The sequence below is a fragment of the Asterias amurensis genome, chromosome 5 (genome assembly GCF_032118995.1).
Source record: "Asterias amurensis chromosome 5, ASM3211899v1".
NCBI classification, from domain to species: domain Eukaryota; kingdom Metazoa; phylum Echinodermata; class Asteroidea; order Forcipulatida; family Asteriidae; genus Asterias; species Asterias amurensis.
In genome coordinates this window covers 23,985,988-24,008,376 of record NC_092652.1, presented here as the reverse complement: position 1 = coordinate 24,008,376, position 22,389 = coordinate 23,985,988, and the positions used below count along the sequence as shown (strand labels likewise).

Sequence of the window (22,389 nt, the reverse complement as noted above, 5' to 3'; positions counted from 1 at the left end):
TAGTCTGGCTCATTGATTATATTTATTGGATGAGCTTGTATTTATCAAGCGTTGGGTACCAGACCTAAGCTACACGTGCAGTTTTGCAAGGTGAAAATCGTCAAAAATGGCTCTACTGGATGAAAATGATGCCGAAATGCTGGCTCCAGACTTTTCCGATGATGAGCAGGGGAAAAAGAAGAGGGTTAGAAGAAAGAGGTCGAAGAAAGTGGTGAGTAAAATTATAATTTCATATTGCGATAAAGAATAGAAATAGAATGGCAACAACAACCCGACTGACCATTTCTGCATTCAACAAAATGGTGTGTTGAACAGTAGGCATGGTCAGATGGTAGGGGTGAGTAGAACTAGAAGTTAGTCAAGTAGTATCACTCAGTCTCATTGCTCATGTTATAATGGAGGTACGTTACTGAATTCCTTGTTACTTCTAGAAACAATAAAAGGCTCCCCCGTGAGTAGAAAACTAGAAGTAGGCCCTAGTTAGTATGACCGTTTATATCGATATCGTGGGAAAGAGAAACATGTTTTGGAATCCTGCCAGCCACCATTTTTTCACTCATTTATACAAAAAGGAATATCTCTTGGACTTGATATATCAGTAGTATTTTATTTCATAGAACGAAGGAAAAAGTGGTGGTAGGCAGGATTTGAAAACTTTTTCAACTTTCAGTATCCAAATCCTGCCAGTTGCCACCACCTTTTCATTTGTTATTTATGAAATATATTTAATTATTGGTATCTAAATGCCCACTATTTGACCTCCAGGACGGATGGGTGCTTTATCTCATTGTCCGTATGTGAGTCAGATTTGCATGTCCAAGGACCCACCCGAGCCAAAATATACACACTTTTTGTACATTTCTTACTTCTTTCTTTATGCTTGAAAACATAGCCAAGCATGTCACTAGACTAGACTATGTCATTGTCAGGGACAGGGTTTATAGTTTAACAGTTGTTAAGCCCAACATCGTCAAAACCAAGAATGATATGGAATTTTGGAACTTTGGGTTAGTCTTTATCATGTTTATTGGAAGATGTTATTAAACATTTAAATTAACAAGAACCAAATAAAGAGAGAGCAACTTGAACTTAGGTAAATAATGCTTTTAAAGAGTCATATCTCTCTAGTAAAACAAAATATTGTTTTGATTCTTAGAAGGAAGAAGATCTTGACATGAGCGGTGAGCCAGAAGAACGGGGTGTGGTCTACCTAAGTCACATCCCCCATGGATTCTACGAGCCTCAGATGATATCGTTCTTTGAACAGTTTGGCAAAGTCACCAGATGTAAACTGTGGAGAAGTAAAAAGGTAATTAAATGTTTTTCAGGTTTTAGAGAGGCAACGAAGGCGATTGCCTCCATGCCCCTGGTCATTGCCTTGGTGCCCTTGGAAAGCTCCAGTAGAAATTTACAATTTCCTCATAGGGTGCCCTTTACCAAGGAGAAAATGCCTTCGTGCCTTTGCCCTTTCCAAAAGAATACAGGCCTGCAGGATCATAGTTTACGACTGTCATTTGTGTTTGCTTGTTAAATAGTTAGTATTTTGTGTGACATATTTTTTATTGGTCATGTTTTATTTGCTGCTAAATTGTATATTTTGTGGTTGAGAGGTGATTATCTGTGCATTTTATGACCATGTTTACTTTAATGCATTTTTTAATATTTTAACAAAACTATCTTTTTTGTGTTGTGTTGTTTAGTTTTATTGATGGATACTAGTGCTGGGCGAATAGTGAAATTTTGTTATTCGGATACCGCTGGCCAACTATCCGAAATTAACCGGATATTCGAACAGTTGTTTTTTTTTGCCGCTAGAGGGCGCTGTTTGTTTGTGTTGAAATCAGTTTTAGACTGTGTCACTCGGTTCATTCATAAAAATGACCGGATCTAATTTAAAGATGGCGATTTGCTTTTTCTTTTGATCGTGATTGACTCTACGTGAAGGAAAACTTTTGTAATCTTTGAACAAATTACGTCAGAAATGTCATTGTTTTAACTCTTCACGGAGGTGAGCATAGTTAAATACTTAATATATGCTGTTTTATGCTGTCTTAATAGAAGTTTCATAAGGATTCAGACAAAACATTCATATCAGTTGTCGCCCGACGTCCGCGGATATTCGGATATTAAAGAATATCCGGTTACTCGGTTGTAATTCTAGAATTATCCGGTTTGTAAATAGGTATTCGCGCCCTATGCGGATATCCGGTTAAGAAAAAAAAGGCATTCGCGGTTACGGATAGGAAAACCTATTCGCCATTAACCGGATATTCGAATAATTCGCCCAGGCCTAATGGATACTTCTATTGTTATTGCTTTGATAATTCTTAGAATGTTTTTAATGTACGTAGCTATTGTTGAACTATCCTGTGGTTGCTAGTAATAATAATAATATCAATATTGCAAATGGAATCGTCCAAAGTGTTTACTGTGACCATTTTTGAAACTTTGATGGCTCTTAAAAATGGATTTCATACTTTAATTTGTTTTCAGACTGGCAAGTCAAGGGGCTATGCCTATATTGAGTTTGAGTACATTGATGTCGCCAAGATAGTCGCTGATACCATGAACAACTACCTCATGTTCCAAAAGCTGCTCAAATGTAAGAAATGTTCAGTTATAAATTTAAAAATAATGGGGAAATAATGTTTCTTTATTGTTGTCATGTGTATAAAAATGTTGGTGAAGTCAAGCAAATCATTTTTCAGTATCTGAACTTTTAAAAGGCTATGGAATTGTTTGATTTGAAGATCTTGTTACCTCACTTTTCCGCCAGTCCAGGCTGGGTGGATCTTTTTGTAAACATGTGATGTCACAGGTCACATCGTCTATACTCAGTTAGCCTTAGACTAAAATTCTGTTTTTCAACCTAACTAATCTTGTATGTTACCTTTAACTTCAGGTAAATTCATCCCGAAAAAGGATCTGGTTGCTAAAGCCTTCAGTCAGTGTAACAGAAACTTTGTGAAGCCATTTCATCGCGAACTCTCGGCCAAACGCCACAACAGTCTGCTTGTGTCTGGTGAATCCCGCATCCTGAAGAATCAGAAACGACTTGTCCAGATGGAGGGACGTCGCATGAAGAAGATGGCAGCCTTAGGGATTGAATACAAACCAACCGGATATGTAAGTACTTCAGGAAACTGTTGAGCTAAACAGTAAGCCAAGTCAGACTTGAAAAATGTTATGTCCACAAGTTACCTCTTTAATTTGAATTCCTTAGACTTTCGAGATAGTTGGGTACATGTATAGTTATGGAAGAGACGGCGAACACCCACGCACAAGTATGAATGAATGTGTATGGCACAATGAGACAGGATGAGATTAACCACAGATTTATTACCCAGTGTTTTAATGAATCAGAGTTTGGCAAACTTATTTTGGAAACTGTATTTCTCGTTTGTATAGGCAGATGAGTGGGAGGACATCAAGAAAGCCAAGAACGTGATCCACGAGAAGAGACGTGTGGAGGAACTGCTCACCAAAGAGATCACGATGAGGAAGGAGGCAGCCTTGAAAAAAGCCAAGCATAAAGCCCACCTTCTCTCCAAGAAGCGAAGAATCGGCAAGAAGCTGAGACGCAAAGAAGAGAAGGAGAAAGCTGCAGCCGCAGAGAAGCCTGAGGAGCCAAAGACGGAGACCTCTGATGCAGTCACCCCTAAGTACCCTAAACGTAAGTCTCTGGATGCGGTCTCGGGGGAAGTCGACCAGCAACCACTGAAAAAAAAGGGAAGAACCTCCACTCTGTCTACCCCTGCCCAAAAGTTGGCGTCTCCCCCTCCAAAAGATGAAGTGAAAGCCGCATCACCTGCCGTAAAAAGCAGTAGAAGAAGTAGCCGAAGATCCGTGAAGGGTGATGCTGCTGCACCAACATCCCCTGAGAAGGAGGTTGGCTCCAAAACGCCAAAACCTAAAACCCCAGGTTCTAAGACACCCAGGTCTAAGACGCCAATTCCTAAGACGCCCAAGACCATCAAAGAAGCTTCATCAACATCCGTGAAGGGTGATGCTGCTGCACCGACATCTCCTGAGAAGGAGGTAAGCTCCAAAACGCCTAAACCTAAAACCCCGGGTTCTAAGACGCCCAGTTCTAAGACACCAAGTTCTAAGACGCCCAAGACCATCAAAGAAGCTTCATCAACCCTTGGGAGAAAAGTTGCTACCCCGTCCCAAGCTGTTTCCAAACCGTCTGTTGAAGATTCCCCCGAGCCCAAGATGGTGAAGAAGACCCCGAGGAGTTCGCGAAGAGGAAGGACACCCAGGAAAGGACTCTCTCTCGATTCAGAAGCCACCAGCGACTCAGATTCTGGGAAACCAAAAGTGATGGAGTTTGCCGGAATCAAGCTCCAAGTATCAGATACCCCAGAAGTAGAACTCAAAACACCAAAAGCATCAAAGGCCAAGACTCCGAAAACAGCCATCAAGGGAAGTTCTAAGAAAATCGCACAGATTGAAGAGCTTGAAGGTAACATGACACCAAAAGTTCCTACAAGCAGCAAGAAAGGCGCCAGTGCTAAGAAGAGCGCCAAGAAGATGACAGAGATCAACATCCCAGAAGCATCAGTGTTATTATTTTGAAAAAGTAATACTTAAATAATCAAAAAACTTTTTTTTTAATGATCATTGAAAAGTCGATTTATAAAATTAATTCATTTTTTGATTTTGTTTTATTTGTAAAACTCATTCAAAAAACCATGTACTCTATATCAAGTTGTCACTTTTTATGCCATCTGAAAATACCTAAACTTTTTGTGAGGATTTTTTTTTTTTTTTTTTTCAGAGTTTAAACGACCTTAACATTTTACAATATTTCATGTAGAGAATGCAATTTAAGGTCTCCACAAATGATTATCTGGATTTCCTAATATCCTGAATTGTGTTGTTTGGCATCAATGACGTAGCTCAAAGCTGGTTCAAACCTTGAGCTTTACATTTGTTGTGGTGTACAGAGAGTCTGTAAATCCTCAGAATTGTAAGAAATACTATTACCGTAAAAAATGAGAAAAGAAAAGCCTTTTTTCTTTTTCTTTTTTTTCTTCTTTTTTTTCAGCATGTGTCAATGGCCTGTCTTTAATAAAGTTCTAAATAATTTCTTATGCATTTTATGATTTTGTCAACAACAATTTGCAGCAATATCACACAAAATGGGACACCAGATTTATCTTTATATCTGCTGCAGCAGAAAATACCACAAGATTTTGGTATTTTGAACTGAATTTTGTGACTGATACCATTTGACATTGTCGAACAAAGCAAGTTACTCTGTGAATGTTGAATCCATAAATTTCCCTCATGGCATAGTTTATTTGAAAGTTGGCTAGTCTTTGCTAAGGCGATGATATACTGATATAGGGTATTTTTTCTCAGTTTCTTTTTTTATTATTTCTAATTAAACACTGGACACTGGACACTATTGGTAATTACTCCCAAGTAATTGCTAGCATAAAAACTTACATGGTAACAAGCAATGGAGAGCTATTGATAGTAAAAACATTGTGAGAAATGGCTCCCTCTGAAGTAACGTTTTTTTTGAGAAAGAAGTAATTTTCCACGAACTTGATTTTGAGACCTCGGAATTGGATTTTGAGGTTCCGAAATCAAGCATCTGAAAGCACACAACTTCATGTGGCAAGGATGTTTTTTTCTTCGATTATTATATTGCAACTTTGACGACCAATTGAATTCAAATTCCAGGTTTGTTATTTTGTGCATATTACGTTGAGATACACCAAGTGAGAAGACTGGTCTTTGACAATTACCAAAGGTGTCCAGTGCCTTTGAATTTAATTTATAAGTTTGCATTAATAATATACAAAAACAGCTATCTCTTAAGATTAATTTGTGGAAAACAAAATTTTGTTCTCTGTTAATTCTAAACTTGTCAAGTAAATTTGAATATTGCATTCAATTATTAAGCTTTTTGAACACCTGTACTGTGTTCTCACTTTTAAGGAAAATAAAGATACATGTTGTAGATACTTGTATGTTTGGAAATGTGGTATACAAAGAATATTTTACTGTGTCCATTAAAATTTGGAACAATGCCTCAGAGTAATCGTTGTAAAATTCGCCTTGTAAATGCTTTCAATTTAATTCATGGTTAAATTTTGTTTTTTGAATGTTGAAGTTTTCTTACATGCATGGTCTTTTTTTTGGGGGGGGGGGGGGGTGTATGGGATGATTTGGACTTTCACTTGCCTTTGTGTCCACATTTTTGACACAAATTTTAGGAGTTTTCCTTAATTGTCAAGTTGGTGACTAAATTTGTAGAGCAACTGTATAAATTTCTTCTCTAATAAATTTGGAAAACAAAAATAGGTTTAGAAACGCCGCTGCCGGAAAAAAATGGTCTGAAATAGATTGAGAACAGAGAATAATAGTGGTCCTGTAGTGGATGCTTCTGCCACAATTTGAGTGCTTGAAAAGGGGGGGGGGGGGACACACACAAAACTCCAAAAATGTGCTTTGATGACTGCACTATGGGAGGAGCAATTGTCATCTCGCATTAATCAGCCGTGTTTTTTGATCGCTAGCGGATTTTATAAAGAAACACTTGGAGCGTGATGTAGGCCTATATTTTTTGGCTGAAAAATGTAAATTTCATGCATTTTTGGTATTATCAAAATTTGACATCCCCCCCATCAGCTCTCTTTGCTGATCACAAATTTCTTGGAATTAAAATTCATCAAAAAGGCGTTGAAAATACAAGAATAACGCAATAATCCAACCTGTGGCCCCGTGTTTCCCTTCCATGCACGCGGCGTGCAGCCCCGATACTTCGACCACCCCCATGTATGAGAACGAGGTTGGAAAGCACAGTGACACGAAATACTCGGGCTTATTTATAAATAGTTGGTGGTTTGTGGCACGTTCCTCCAGTGTGTGTCTTGGCAACACACTACACATTGTCAACAACATGACGAAGTTGGTGATAGCAGGTAAGTTAAAAACCTTAATTTTACACACTTTAGACACAGCAGTGAAAATTTCAAGTTTTTATATCGATTAAATGTGTATTAGGGCATAGTTGAACTGGTATAATTTGGTCGTCCTATTTAAAATATCGCCTGAATCATTTGAAAAAGTTGCTAGCCCAATTTCCGGACATTACTCTTTTTTGTAGTTTTCTGAGAGATGAATAAAAAAAAACATGGATCTTTCAAATGCTACGGCTAAAATTATTTAATTTGTTATTGGTTCATTAGTTGGTGATTGCCTGCCGAGGTAGTTTCATTTATTAAAATGTTAAAGTCATTTTGTTTGGGATTTGGTGTGTGGGTGATTTGTGGCTTTTTCAATGATTTTTTTTAATTAATATTTTGCCTTTGAAAATCATAAATAAATGGTCTGATTTCCATCTTGTGACTATGGAGTCACAATATTCTTGGTGCATATAGAAAAATATATTACCCCATTTTTGGAATGATCCCATCAATCATGCCGATCAAATCATGAGTCATTGTGACCAGCCAAACTGTGGTGTGGGGGAAATGGTTGCACAAAACAACCATTGAACTATTCGCACCCTCCCTCCACCCATAGCCTGGCCAGATTTGCTGTTTGTTTGATCACGTAGAAGGCCTAATAGTAATTCATTTTTGTTCCTTTTAAAAAAAGAAATTAGGGGGCATTAGGGTTGTAGTGTTTTGTTTGTTTATTCAGGGGACTTTGTTCTTTAAAAAAAAATGATTTCTCAGTTTCACCTTTAATTGTCACTCTTATTCCCATTCTCAATAGGTCATGCTGATTGCCCCTACTATGCTCGGGCTGAACTTCTTGCGGACGATCTGAAGATCAATCTGCCCAGTTTTAGTGTCCACAAAATTGTCAAACATCCAAAAGAATGGGAGGTAAAAATTTAGGCTTGGCATTCATGGATTAATATTAAACATTTTGTAAACTGTTTTTAAATTGGTGAGGTTTGCGGGAGCATCATGTGTAAATTTCTTTTGATTGAGTAGGTTCTGAAAAGAACCCGTGGTTGACAAGTCAACATTTCAATGAGTAGGCTCTGATTTTCTTCAGGAGAACGCTGGACTTTGTTGCTTGATCCTGCTGAAGACGATCAGAGCATTGTGACCATCAAAACTTTGAGTGGTCAACCACTGGTTGTCTTCAGAACCAACACTACTTTAAAAGAGATTTACACATGGTGCACCCAGTTATCTTTCCCACCATGCAAAGTTTAAAATCCCACTCTTTCAACTGTTTCTATATTACCAAAACATATCAAATGTCTAAGATCCAACAACCAGATCGTTTTTTTTTTTTATCCCAATGTCATGGCCACTGAATGCAAGAATTTCAGAGAGGTTAGTCAGCGCAAAAGATGTTAAGACATCTGTGTTTAGATTATTTGTATTTTAATGATTTACTGTATTTTTACAGCCGTGGCTTCAGCAGCTGTGTAAGAAAAATGGCTGGGGCCATCGCAAGTCTCCCATCGTATGGCGAGAGCTCATCGACCGAGGTGGCAAAGGCGTTCTCATCGGAGGCTCCAATGAATTCCAGGAGTACGCCAGCGGCTACTACGGGATCACATCCAAGCAGATGAGTACCGATATGACCAAGATCGCCGGGGAAAATATCGAGACTAAACTTCTAGTCGACGCCGAGGAAGAACATGAGAGAAGTCTGAGTAAGCCCTTGCATGTTTGCATCACCAACGCTGCAAGCCCTGTTGCGTACCACATGGTGCGTGAGATAGCTCAGGGTGACGTGCTCGGCAAGGGCACCGAAGTTTCCATAAAGCTACTGACAGAACCCGACTGTATCAAAACAGTCGAGGGTATGAAAATGGAAATGGAGGACTTGGCTTGCCCTCTCCTTCGGAACATCGTACTGACCACGGATGTGAAACATGCCTTCAAGGATGCGAGTGCCATCATCTTTTTGGATGAGATTGCGCAATCAGAGGATATGGAGAAGGCGGAGTGGCTGAGGCAAAATGCTGAGGTGTACACGGAGTACGCTAAAGTATTGAACAGTACGGCACTACCAGACGTCAAGGTGATTGTGGCCGGCACAGGTCCGCTGAACTTCAACGCTTTCATACTCGGACATTTCACGCCTTCCATTCTGAGACAGAATGTTGTAGCCCTCGCACGCCTTGAAGAGAATCATGCTAAGTCGGCCATTGCCAGACGCATCAAGGTCAAAACGGCTGGCGTCCTGAACCTCGTGATCTGGGGCAACATTGGCGGAACAACGCACACCGATCTGAAGAAAGCAAAAGTGCGGGGTTGCGACGGCGCCATTTGGGGTCCGCCGTTTTACTCCAGGCCAGTTGGTGAAATGGTCCATGATGACAAGTGGCTGCAAACGGAATACCTCGAGGGATTGAAGACCTATAAGGAAACTATAGAGGGAGCCCTTCAACACCGCGCAGCATTCTCTGAGGCTCACTCTATCATTAGTCTTCTGACAGACTGGTGGAATGGCTCAAAGGGAGACAACTTGTATTCTCTTGGTGTCCTGTCTGAAGGTAAATTTTATTTATCTTTTTTTCCCCACAAAACACTAATTCACAAAGATGTAGTCTCCACAAATTTTAAACAGGTATACTGGTGTAACAGCAGTAGTCAGGTGGAAAGAAATGAAAAGAGAGAGACAGAAGTGTACAGTACCCGGAAAAACCAATGGATGAAGGATGTCTCCTTTTTCATTTGTTCATTTGTTGCCTTTTGCCTCTCTCTTCTCACTTATTTCTGCTTGATTGCTTTTGTTACACCAGTATACCTGTTCATGTGTTGTGTTGCCATTTAGCCTTCGAGAAAGGCTAGAGCCAAAATGTCTGGCCATTTAATGTTTTTTCAAGTATACAATTTGACTTTTTTTGCTGGACATGTAAAGTGACACTATGGGCAAGTTAGATCAGCGACCATTATTTTGTCAACCCTAGTCAATGTTTCATGGCTACCTTCATATCTCATGAAATACCTCTTGTGTATCAGGCAAAAATTGCTCAGAGATTGAAAGTTAGTCAACTATAGTCCCTTGGTTGAACTTGCTCTAGATTTGCTCTTCCAATAACTCATGCCTGCAAAGTGAAGTTTGTACAAATTCATATTTAGTGCACATTTTAAAGTTTTAATTTTACTAACAAAACTCAATTTGAACTTGATGCAGGTTGGTACGATCTTCCAGAAGGCATTGTGTTCTCCCTGCCCGTCAAGTTCCAGAAAGGAAACTGGGAGGTCGCTCAAGACATCAACATCAGCGAAGACGTCCACAAGACGCTCAAGTCGATTGCCGAGGAGCTCATTAAGGAGAAGGAAGTCATCTTCCCTCCTCCACGGGTCTCCCCGCCTCCTGGGGTAGAAGAGGTTGGTGATGAGAGCGAGAAGAAAGTGTTTGGAACGGACGAGACGGGAGAAGCGGGAAAGGAGAATGGAGAGATGAATGAGCAGAGTGGGGAGGGTGTGACAAAGGAGGATGGACCATTGTCTAAGATTCCTGAGGAGTCGGAGGTGGACAGTAAGGAAGGGGAGAAAACGACAGATACAGAGAAATCGGGAGAAGAAGCCTAACTGTAACTTATTCATAAAACATAACAGAAAGGACTTATGAGGTCTATGTGTATTTTGTATAAAATAGTCATGTTTTTGGGAAACAATAAGTGGTTCATAGATCAAATTCCCCTAAATACCTTAAAAAAGGGGAAAACAATTAGACTCTTGAGAACAGGTTCACGTCTTGAAATTTGAATCTGAAATGTCGTGAACAATTATGAACAGGGAGGCTATTGACAAAGTCATCTGTGATTTTCACATCTGGAAATTTGAATTTGAATTGTCAGATTTTGAAATTTGAACACGGTTGACACTATTGATTTTCCAGTATACATGTATTTATAAGTCCTTTCTGTTGACACAACATAATGTTGTTTAATGGAGGCATGATATTCTTCCTACTTTAGTCTGTAGTCAAAATTTAGCCCTTGGAAAAAATCAGAAAAAGTGTAATTACAGGCCTATTACGGCCAATACAGTGTTGGTCCGTGGCAAAAAAAAAGTAGGACAATTTTATTGAGTACAAACGGCTGACGACCTACATTGAAATCAGCCTTTGTACTCAATAAAATTGTCCTACTTTTTTCCAAGGACCAAATATTGCGCCTGATAATGTAACCTTTAAATTACTCCATTGTCTCCCAGTTCATTACTCATCCATAGGTATTGCGTACTAATGCTTATTCATTTGGTCAGGTGCACATAATTTAGATGATGATGATATCACAGTTGCATACTTTGTACAATAACTGCTTTTTGTACACTTCTAGTTATAGACTTGGATTTATTGACAAGACCTTATTCAAACACATTTAATTTAATTTTAAGAAGAAACAGTTCATGGATCATTTCTTAACCAACCTGCCTGATTATGAGTTGATATGAAATGAGTTGATATATTAATACCATCTTCAATTGCTGTTATTAAATAATAATATTTGTAAATACATGTACATCGATCTTCTTGGTTTAAAGTTATGATAAAGTTTCTGTACAAAAACAATATCAAGATCACTGAAACGTGATAAACTTTTTTTTCTTTTTTTCTTCGGCTTACAAAATAATAGAGATTAATTTAATTGAACTTCTTTTGCATCAAATTTATTTTTTTAATTAACTGATGTTGAAAATAATGATGATTTAAAACATTAATTTTGTAAAGATTTCTTCAATTAATAATACAAATACTTTCCTTCCATCCTTATAAAACTGTTTGACTCTTTCTTGTGTTTTTTTTGGCTCACGAAACTTAAAAACCTCTTCGTGACAGGAGATTCCCCCTCCCCCCCCCCCCCCCCCCCCCGCTGTCTCCCTCCCTGGAGATTCTGTCGATTTATTTGGAAGTTTCGCCTGGTAGCGCCCTCTAGTGACCCGGCTACCTTCATCAATACTTGTTTTTAAAATATTAAATTACCGCGGGAAGCAATTTTTTTCGTACCACACGCTGGCCACGGGGTCAGCAGTGAAGGGATTCGGGAAAGCGCCCATACCTTTATGCGTGTAAGCGATGGCCAGCGTGTGGTACGAAAAAAAAAAATTGCCCGCTGGAAGGGGGAGGGTGGGGGCGGTGTTTCCGGTGACCACAATGTAGGACAACCCCATTGATCTCGGACAACCCCCCTACGACATCGGCAGGCAAATGAAATGGACAGCAGATTTCATTGGGCCTTTGTCACACGAGGCAACTTGGGAGCAACCAATAAATTGCAGTGCATTCCATACAACCACTTGGGTAGAACATGAGTTATATTTCAAACAATTTGTGGGTCGATCCCCAATAATTATGTGAACCTTCAAAATGTTAATTCCTTTTATGGATATTGCCTGAAACTACAGTAGTTGCCTCTGTAGATTGCCTCGTGTTACATGACCCTTTTTTTCATATCCAACTATTACCGTCACCGGCTTGCTAAAGGACAAATATCATTACTTAATCGCCAATAGAGCAATAATTGACTGGAACCACCTGGAAGAAAACGTCGTTCAAGCTGAGTCAGTGGACTCCTTCAAATCCCTCCTTAGTCGCAGTCCTTTTTTCCTCCAAATAAATCTATAAGTACACCCTCCCTCTGACCCGTTGCTTTTATGTCAGTTTTGTTCTCTAGTGCGACGTACACATTCAGATACAGGGTGCGTTCGTTTAGCTTCCCCGGGTCGTCCCCGGTGTGTGGCGGTTTTTTTTCCAGGACGAACGTGTGCAGATAATTACCCACGTTCGTCCTGGAAAAAAAACCGCCACACACCGGGGTCGACCCAGGGAAGCTAAACGAACGCAATAGCTGATACAGCAGGACACACACAAAACGGTCTGAATTCGAACCTTCTCCGATGACGCATGTGAGGCACTGGAGTGCTCGATGCACCTGAATGAAGTCAATGAGGTAGAATTCTACCTCCATGATGAGGTAGTCATTTTGGAAGGCTCCAACACGCATAACCCTCAAACCTCTTTAAAATACACCTTGCTCGTTGTCAATGATTACATCAGATGACAGATTGTGGAGAATGTATTTAAACTTTTACCAAGTTACCTTCTAAACCCTTTGTGGATAGGGTATAGATCATTTGTCGGAGAACCAACAATGTTCGCTGTTCTCCCACAACCATCACATTTTCTCGTTAGAGGCAAACTTGCCATTACTGAAAAGAATTTGCCCTTGTTATGACATGCTAAGCAAATTGTTGTGCTTAGCAGCTCTATGAAATTGGGCCATGGTCTTTAAATATCTTAAATCGCCCAAAATCGGCTTTTACTTTATTCACAGAGCAGAAAAAAGAAGATTTACAATCGGGGAGCAGCATTTCCACACCAAGAGTAGGAAGTTGTCATCAAATTTTCAGGATTTGTTTTTTCATTACTGTACAATCTCATTCATGTTGGTGTTAATGATTGTGACGATGAATGTGACAAGTGGGTGGGGCTTGGGGAAGGAAATGGGCTTACAGCGTTGTTGCGATGTTGGTAAGAGGGAAGGCAGAGCAGTGGAATGGATTACGAAGCTAATTGGTAGCATGTAATGCTTTCAATGTCCACAGATCGGTGAAATAAGATACTATCTAGGACAAAAGAACAATGACAAAGGGAACATTTTAAAGATATTTTATGTTATTTATTATTTTCGTGTATTTTTTCTTGTACAAAAACCCCGATTTATAGCGAAAATTTGGGAATCTAAACCAAGTTGTGAGACTTTATACCCGGGTAACCCTTTTGGAAATAAATATTTATTGATAATGAACGTTACTTTGCAGATAATCTAAACGTTACTTTTTTGTTTTTTAGTTTTAATAATTAAAATCAATGATTTTCTATTAATTTATTCATAACAATCGACCCATGGCGAAATTTTTCAAAGCTTAACCAAGTTGTGACAGTTAAAACCCAAGTAAACCTTTTGAAAGTAAAATTGAGAGTGAACATTATTTTGCAGACAATCCAAACGTTATACTTTATCATGTAATTATAGCTTTTTCAAATATTCTTCAAACTTTTCTCGTCAATAGACGTGTGTAATATTCGTTTTCCTTTCTTAAAATTTTGCTTCAGGGGCCGATTTTACAAACAGCTAAGATTGATCTTAACATGTGTACCAATCTTAATTGCTGAGCAGAGTGTGTTTTCACAATGCAGGTCACCATTGACAACATATGTTAAGATGAATCTTAGTGTTTTGTGAAATCGACTCCATTTGCTGGCTAACAAAACGGCGCCGTTTGCGGGGTATGCAGGACCACCAAGTTTGACCCACGGCTGAATGGAAAATTTGAACGAATAATTAAACCCTGGTACACCTTTTTTAGAAAAAAAAAATTTAAGTGAACATTATTTTGCAGATAATCTAAAATTATGAAAGCAATCCCGCGGTAGTAACTTTTTCCGATCAGCAACTTTTACTGTCAATCTTCTCAAATACTTGTAAATTGTTGTTACCAGCTAACCTTTTTCAAAGAGCTAAGAGTGATCTTAAGATGTGTGTTAATCTCAACTGAGTCCTAAGCAAAGTGTGTTTTCACAATGCAAACCCCCATTGACAACACATGTTAACACGAATCTTAGTTTTTTGTGTGAAATCGAATCCAGCTGGAACCACAAAACGACACTGTTTGGTTGATTGGAAAAGTTGAGAAAAAAAATTGCAGATAGTGTTTGCCTTTTAAAAAAAAGGATATGTCCTAATGTAAAATGGGAGTGTAAGCATAATCACAAGTTATGCGAAATGCACCGTGAAAACACGGTGACTTTTGATCCAGTAAGAAAGAACCGAAGTTGTTCGAACGAAAGAAACATCATCAAACTGTTATAGTTCAGTGACACAGTATAAACAATTTGATTACATTATAAAAGTATTGCAAAGTTAAGCCCGATTCCTGCGAATGCGATACGAATGTTGACGTCACATCTCCGTTTTCACTGCGAATATTTCGCAGGATCGAGTTGAGCATGCACCGGGCAACTCTCCCGAATTATTCGAATTGGTGACGTCAAAATTCATATCGCTTTCGCAGGATGGGCCTAAATGAAGTGTGAAAGTGTTTACATCAAGCCTGCTTCGGACTTCTTGAGTCACAACTCAGTGACTGCTCATCAGGAGACTCGCCCTCAACAACATTCTGGTATAAAGCTTCAAGCTCGTTAATGATTTCAGGCAGAGATGGTCGATCGTTCGGATCGTCAACAGCACATCTGACACCAATCTCGTAGATTTCAGCGAGTTCGTCTTTTTGAGCAGCTTCCTTGGAACTGACCAACAACGCCCCCATGCTGTAGATGTCTGTTTCGATCGACATGGGGAAGCCTTCGATGATCTCGGGTGCGATCTGAGGACAGAGTGTTCGACAGTACCATTTCTCCTTGTCGTTGTAGCTTGTCAACGGAGGTGGGGTGTCGATTCGGACGGCACTTCCGAGGTCAATGATCTTAGCTGACCATCTGTTGGAGATTGGATCGTGGACAACCATGATGTTCCCACCGTGTAGATCACAATGTATCCACCCTGCTGCGTGTAACGCTTGTAACCCACGGGAAATCTGCAGACTGATCCGGGTCCAGTCTAACTTAGTCAAGTTGAACGGACCCATTACGGCGGCAACCAGATTGATAGAAGTCTTGGTCACAGGATCTCCAATGAACTCAGTCGCGAAGGTAGTCTGGTCGACGATGCCGATGAACTTGGGGAATTGCTCGTGGTGCTGCATGGCTACCATAGGTCGGATCTCAGACAGCATTACCTTGTAAGCTTTCATCTGATTCTTGACATCCTTTAGCCGTTTAAGCGCCACGAGGAGACCGTCTGATTTTCTCCGCATGAGGTGTACGTCACCGTACGCGCCACTGCCGAGGATGATGGGTTTACCACGGGATGTTTTCACTCTCTCCAAGTCGGATTCTGAGAGTACGGGAATGAAGGCACATTCAGCGGGCATAGGTGGAGGGAGAAGAGACTGCCCCGGTCCCGCAAAGTGAAATGCCGATGGTGGTCGTTTGGACCTTTTGTAAAAGACCTGCTCGTCGTCAAGAGGTAACTGTTTTCTGAAGAGACAAAATATAAACATATATTTTCAGTACTAAAAGGAAACCAAAAATTGTTTTTATTTTTTATTTTACGTAATATGCTAAAAAATTGGTACATCACTCGAAAACCCAAAACCTTCAATTACGAATACCACAATCATGTAACAGCCGTATACACGGTAACAAATACACACGTGATTTGTTATACCTTTTGGGACCGTTGATTGGTTGACGAGGGGACGGAGGAGCTTGTGATTGGCCAGCTGCAGCTCCCTGTTCTAACCCCATAGCTTGCATCCATTGTGGCTCAGAATCACCATTCAATTCACTATAATATTCAATTTAAAATTTTGAAATTAGTACATTTTGCAGGGAAAGTGAACCCATTCCTCCACTGTGTACCTAACACTTTACAAGAAGTCTAACTAGATCTACATGCATTCGCGTGGGAGAAGATGTCTCTCTTTTGTAGACACACTAAAACTTCGCTCCTGCATGCTAGACCGGAACATCTGGAGAAAAATCACTGGGCAGGCTCGAGCTTCTAGATGGCGCTCGACATGATGGATGATGCATCCACCAACAAAGCATAAACCATTGTCCAAATTTGTTGTGTTGTCATTAGCCTATCAATCCCAGCAAAAAAAATCTGAGTTTATTACATTTTGCAACCGCGTATTATCTTTGTTTTCCCAAACACTGAATTACAAAACATTGTGGTATCGAATGGTCATTCTAAAGCTGTGATAACTATCCCGCTTAAAATGATTCTTGACAATTCTGTTTTCGAACAACGTGTCAATGCACTGAGGAGATGGCATTTCGATTAGAATACAGTAAATGTTGTTTCCTTTTTTAGCCAGTGAATTCCTTTGAACCCCCCCCCCCAAAAAAAAAAAAAAAAAAAAAAAAACCCACATAACAAAACAAGCAAAACAAAAAAGAGCAACAACATTGTACCCCTCCCCCAACCCCGGCCGAACGTCAATATAGAAATGTCAAATACAGATGGTCAAACAATTTGAAATGTAACCTCAATCTAGGTCATAAAGGTAGGTAATAATAATAGTAATAATAAGACTTGTAATGCGCACATATCCACCCTGCTGGGTGTTCAAGGCGCAGTAAAACCAAAAACAAAACAAAAACAAAACACAACACAAAGAAAAACAGACACAACAAAATTAGTCATTGAAAACCTGTGACATAAGATAAGTTTTGAGAAGAGACTTGAATTTTGCGGTACAAACACAAGATCGAAGATTAAGTGGTAGAGAGTTCCAGATGCGTGGCGCGGCTGAAGAAAAAGACCTGTCACCCCATGAGTGTCGAGACTTGGGTTCAATGAGGAGAAGCATGGAACTTGATCGAAGATTCCTTGATGGAGTGTAAACTTGAAGCACCAGTCTTAATAAAGACAAATAAACAAAGTTTTTGTTTTCAATATAAAATTAAAAAGTGCAATCAAATTTACCTGTTAGTTTCCCTCATGGCTTGAACCCTCCCCATCACATCTTGGAATGTGTTTTGCTCATCTTCACCCGATTCCTGATAAAAAAAATCAAATTTTCCAAAGCAAAACCCCATTATTGTTAATAATTATGTAACCAATCAATCGGTATCAAATCAATCAAAGTTGAGTCTTAAAAGTTGTTTTGTTGTGTGAGGAAAATCTTACCAAATTTTCTTCCCCATCTGTTTGTGCTTCCATTGGGTCAGAACTGGCTTCCGTCTGTCCTGCAGCTTGGAATGTGTTTTGCTCTACTTCAATCACTTCCTGAAAATCCCCAAACCAAACACCATAATTGCTTGCCATAATAATTATTGTTAATAAATGGTATCAAACCAATCAATCGGAATCAAATCAATCAAAACTGAGTCTTTTATTTTTCTCTGCCTTGTAAAATAGCGATGTTTATTGGTTACTCCTTTAAACAAATAATTGTCTGTACGGTTTTCATGGAGTATGGAACTAAATGTTAATTTGGGTTGAAAGTGGGTTGAAGAAGGTTACAAGTTTTGAGGTTTTCAGGGAAATCTTACCAAATTTTCTTCTTCATCTGTTTGTGCTTCCAATGGGTCAGAACTGGCTGCCGTCTGTCCAGTAGCTCCATCAAGTTCGGCAGTCGAACTCAGAGCTCCATCGTTGCTTGCAATTGGAGAGTGTGGGTCCACGCTAAGTTGCTGTACCGGTGCCTCTTTCTCCTGATGCTTTTCCTTCTTTTCAGTGGAGCTCTGAAGAAGTTCTTGTAACTCCGGACATTTCTTATCTACGGGTTCAACCAGCTCATTCCTCCAAGCCCCGTCTGGCTTGACCACACTCGAGCAACATGCACTTTCAACTTCGTAAGAATCCTCTTCTTCAAAAAGGAGACGTTTTCTTTGTGAAGTTTCCTGATTCTCCTGTAGAAGAAGCTGCTCTTCTGCTCCTTGATCTGATGCTGATTGCCCGTTATCGACTTCTTCTGCCAATTCTTGAGGGTCCTGCTCCAAGGGTAACGGTGTCTCAACAGCACGGCCATTAGGATTATCTTGGACATCGAGGGTCAAAGTTGGAGCTTGATCACTCACCAGTTGCTCTTCCTCTACTTCAAAGAGACTTTCTCCTCCCTTGGCTTCGTCCTGCTGGTAATTTGCTGCCTTCATCTCTTCTTGACATTCAAGGACATTCTCACCTCTCAAGAAAATCTTCTCTTCCTCAATATCTCCCTGTGAGTCTTCTCCAACATCTTCTCCAACCACTTGCAGTTGGACCACGTCCAGAGGGTGTGAATGTGCTTCTGGACTCTCAGAAACATTCCCTTCTGAGGTTGATTGATGTTGCTCTATGGTCTTCTCAGACTCTTCATCACCTTCTCCTCGCATCCTTTCTTGGCTTCTTGAGATTTCCTCTCCAGTATTCAGGAAGAAGGAGGCAAGATGGTCACTTCCATTCCCATCCGATGATGGGTTCTTCGTAAGAGAGAACTTCTCCTTGTGGTCACCAAGACTTGATAGCAAGATGTCGGGATGGGCCCCACCTTTTTGCTGATTGCCTCCAAGTGGGCTGACTGATGGAGGTTTCTTCATCAGGGATGGGGGACTGGACCTATCTCCATCTGATGATGGAGTCACGCCACCAACGTCTGGCAGAGGGCAGGTGAGATGGCGAACCAAACTGGTTCGATCTTTGATACTGTAAGGATGAAAAAAATAAAAAATGAAATTGTCGAGACAGTCGAGAAAACAGCATCCGAAAACGCAACATAACTGTTGCTTATTCGTAATGCGACAATGGAAATAAATTTATATACTTACGTGCAACATTAGAGACAAAGCATGAACCCCTTATGTACACATTTCCATATTTTTTTTATGAAAACCGTCCCCCAGTGGACGTAAACTGCTTTTTGTCAGAGACCAATATTAAGGTTTAATCTTCTAAGTAGAATAAGAACTTACCCAGTATCCGGGGGTTGATTCTTGACATCAATCCAACGTGGATCGAAATCCAATTCCCATCTTTCGATGAATCCTTTTGACATCGACGTGTCCGGATTCAGTATGGTGCCCATAGGCCGATCTCGCGGTCCAACCAACAAACTAAACAAGAACAAAGTGATAGAACAAAATTAAGCACACTCTGAATCGCGTAACTCTTTGTTTTAAAGACACTGGACACCTTTGGTAATTGTCAAAGACCAGTCTTCTCACTTGCTGTATCTCAACGTATGCATAAAATAACAAACCTTTGAAAATTTTAACTCAATTGGACATCGAAGTTGCGAGATAATAATGACAGAAAAAACACACCCTTGTAACACGAAGGTGTGTGCTTTCAGATGCTTGATTTTGAGACCCCAAATTCTAAATCTGAGGTCTCGTAATCAAATTCGTGGAAAATTAGTCCTTTCTCGAAAACTACGTTACTTCAAAGGGAGCTGTTTCTCAGTTTCTTTTTACCATCAACAGCTCCCCACTACTCGTTACCAAGTAAGGTTTTATGCTAATAAATATTTTGAGTAATTACGACTGCCTTGTATCCACGTATCAAAGACCATGTATCCACACCTGGTTTATCTCAAAATTATGCACACATAAAAACACCTTTGAAAATGTTTGCTTAGGGCCTAATTGGTATTCAAATCTGCAAAAATTGTGAAATATAAAATACCAATGTTGAATAAAACTGTGTGCCTTCAGAAGCATGAGAAAATAAAGGCTTCATATGAAGCCTTTCTCATGCATCTGAAGGCAAACAAATGGTTGGGGTGAAAATATAACCTTTTTCTTCCAAACTGCTTTTGTATTATCTAGTGCTTTGTACTAAAGCAAGGTTTACGTTTAAAACTGTATGTAATTTTTGTTCAATTAAATGACCGGCGAATGAGCCAAACGTGCACAGTGAAAACCGCGTTTGCTTATTTGTTTTTTTGAGCGACACTGTGTTTGTTTGTTTGCTGACATAGTTAAACTTAATTTAATTTAACTCAAATCGACATTTGTTTCCATTTTAGTTTAGTTTAAACACAAGTTCAAGTTAATATTTATAGTTTGTTCTAAGACACTCAATATAACAATCACATGATAAGAAGAATAACAAGATTACCCAAGCAATAAATAACAATAATATTGAAAAAAATTTATGTGAAAAATGATAATGACATCATGCACAAAATGGAAAGTAACTTTCTGTGTTATAGGATTCGGACAATGTAATTTCCTATTTCAACTTTATAATGTTGAATTGAACAATACGTATAAAATAATCCAGAACATACTGGTAATACAATCTCCTGTTTCCAAATCAGCTTTCTGGATCTAGGCACACACCCTAGTTTTTATCAATTCAAACTTGTCAGTGTTTTTTTCCTCACCTGAAAAGTTCCATGGCGACTTTCGACAGTAGCATCTTCGGGAGCTTAGGCTGATGGTTTGCCTCCTCACTGCTACCCGGGATAAGTGGCCAATTCACGGCATGGTGTTGGTTGCCGGTGGCCTGGCCAACAAGTGGGACTTGCGGGAGAGTCCGCATGAGCGACCCGTATCTACGATAAGGGCGCTCACTGAGTATCGAAACAAAATATACTACTTCAGATATTTCACACAAAATGTTTAACAAATACATTGTGTATTAAAAAATACATAAAATAACGCTTGAAAGGTGAATTTGAATTTACGGAAGGAAAAACAGCAAAAAAAAAAAATTAATATGAATTATTTATAATTGCAAAGGTCGTTGGTTCGAATCCCAGCCGAGTATAATGTATACAGATCGGTGTATATGGGTAAAACAATTATTATTCTTTATCCCCAGACTCAAATTAATTAACTAGTTAGTTGTTGTATCAGGTTTGCCTTCGTTGTTTTGCCAGGCACTCTAAAACATTCCGGGTTAACAATAACCCACCGGGTCGCATTTTTTTTATCTGTAGTGTAAAGTTGCTATCCTCAATAAAAAAATATATATATAAATATACTCGTGTGTTTGCTTGCTATGACGTATGAAAGAGAAGAAATTTATTTTATCGTTGGCAGGGGTCTGGTTTGACACGTCTAAGGACGACAGTTGTTTTACTTTTGTGTAACCTTGACAGCCCCTTTCCAACTTGTAATCGTTGTATATTTCTAAAGATTTAATAAATAAATAAATAAATAAATAAATACATAAAATAACGCTTGATAGGTAAATTTGAATTTACGGAAGGAAAAACAGCCACACAACAAAATTAATATGAATTATTTATAATCGAGACAGCCAAGATGTCAAATGAATTGTATTCGTTTAGACCTAGAAATGAACTTAATATACTATCAAGTGAAGTAGTGAATCACAAGGGACTACAATAAATTTTTATATCTGAATATGCTTAGTATTTGAGGTAGATTATTTTTTTGTAACCAACTTACCAGTTCTTCACCGCTTGAAGCTTAAAATTGGTACGTAGTACAGTAATCATGATTTCAAATCTTGATAGTTCACAATTGAACACTCGTCAAAAACTTTCGCTGGAAAACTCCAAACTCAAGTATCACGAAATCCTTGTTAACACAATGAAGTCTCAACAAGCACTGAGCATTAAACACACAGTATACCGTTGCATGTGTATTTTCTACAGCAATGTAGCAACAGAATGTTTCTAAATAGCGCGCGATTCCATTTTTCATGACGTCATAATGTTAACAACCTTTTTAAAATTATTCAGATAAAGCAAAACGCGCATGTGTTTCCGCGCGAAGCCAATTGTCAGCCAATGGGGTGCCGTCTTTCTGTTTCTTCACTGGATGAGTTTTTCACCCTATGACATCATAATGCAATTGGTTAACGGGGACATCTCTGCGTCATCTCTGAGTGTATGCGTCATGACCTAGATCGGACGCGAGCAC

At 39.3% G+C, this 22,389-nt stretch overlaps 3 protein-coding genes across 3 annotated transcripts; 2 read left to right on the top strand and 1 right to left on the bottom strand.

The window, feature by feature from the left end:
• The first annotated feature begins 45 nt into the window (after positions 1-45).
• Positions 46-6,012, top strand: LOC139937736 (uncharacterized). The gene is made up of 5 exons (XM_071933026.1): positions 46-211; positions 1,157-1,309; positions 2,494-2,602; positions 2,903-3,126; positions 3,409-6,012. Exons 1-5 carry the CDS (start codon positions 107-109, stop codon positions 4,576-4,578), a joined length of 1,761 nt encoding a protein of 586 aa, XP_071789127.1. The 5' UTR covers positions 46-106; the 3' UTR covers positions 4,579-6,012.
• Positions 6,013-6,858: 846 nt separating this feature from the next.
• LOC139937679 (putative malate dehydrogenase 1B) lies at positions 6,859-11,625 on the top strand. The gene is made up of 4 exons (XM_071932937.1): positions 6,859-6,938; positions 7,738-7,850; positions 8,389-9,484; positions 10,129-11,625. The coding sequence occupies exons 1-4, from the start codon at positions 6,917-6,919 to the stop codon at positions 10,527-10,529; spliced, it is 1,632 nt and encodes a 543-aa protein (XP_071789038.1). The 5' UTR covers positions 6,859-6,916; the 3' UTR covers positions 10,530-11,625.
• Positions 11,626-13,640: 2,015 nt separating this feature from the next.
• Positions 13,641-22,081, bottom strand: LOC139937801 (uncharacterized). Its single transcript, XM_071933118.1, has 8 exons — positions 21,913-22,081; positions 20,880-21,068; positions 19,465-19,605; positions 18,067-19,198; positions 17,702-17,800; positions 17,498-17,571; positions 16,232-16,351; positions 13,641-16,041 (listed from the first exon to the last, which is right to left on the bottom strand). The coding sequence occupies exons 1-8, from the start codon at positions 21,960-21,962 to the stop codon at positions 15,051-15,053; spliced, it is 2,796 nt and encodes a 931-aa protein (XP_071789219.1). The 5' UTR covers positions 21,963-22,081; the 3' UTR covers positions 13,641-15,050.
• Positions 22,082-22,389: the final 308 nt, after the last annotated feature.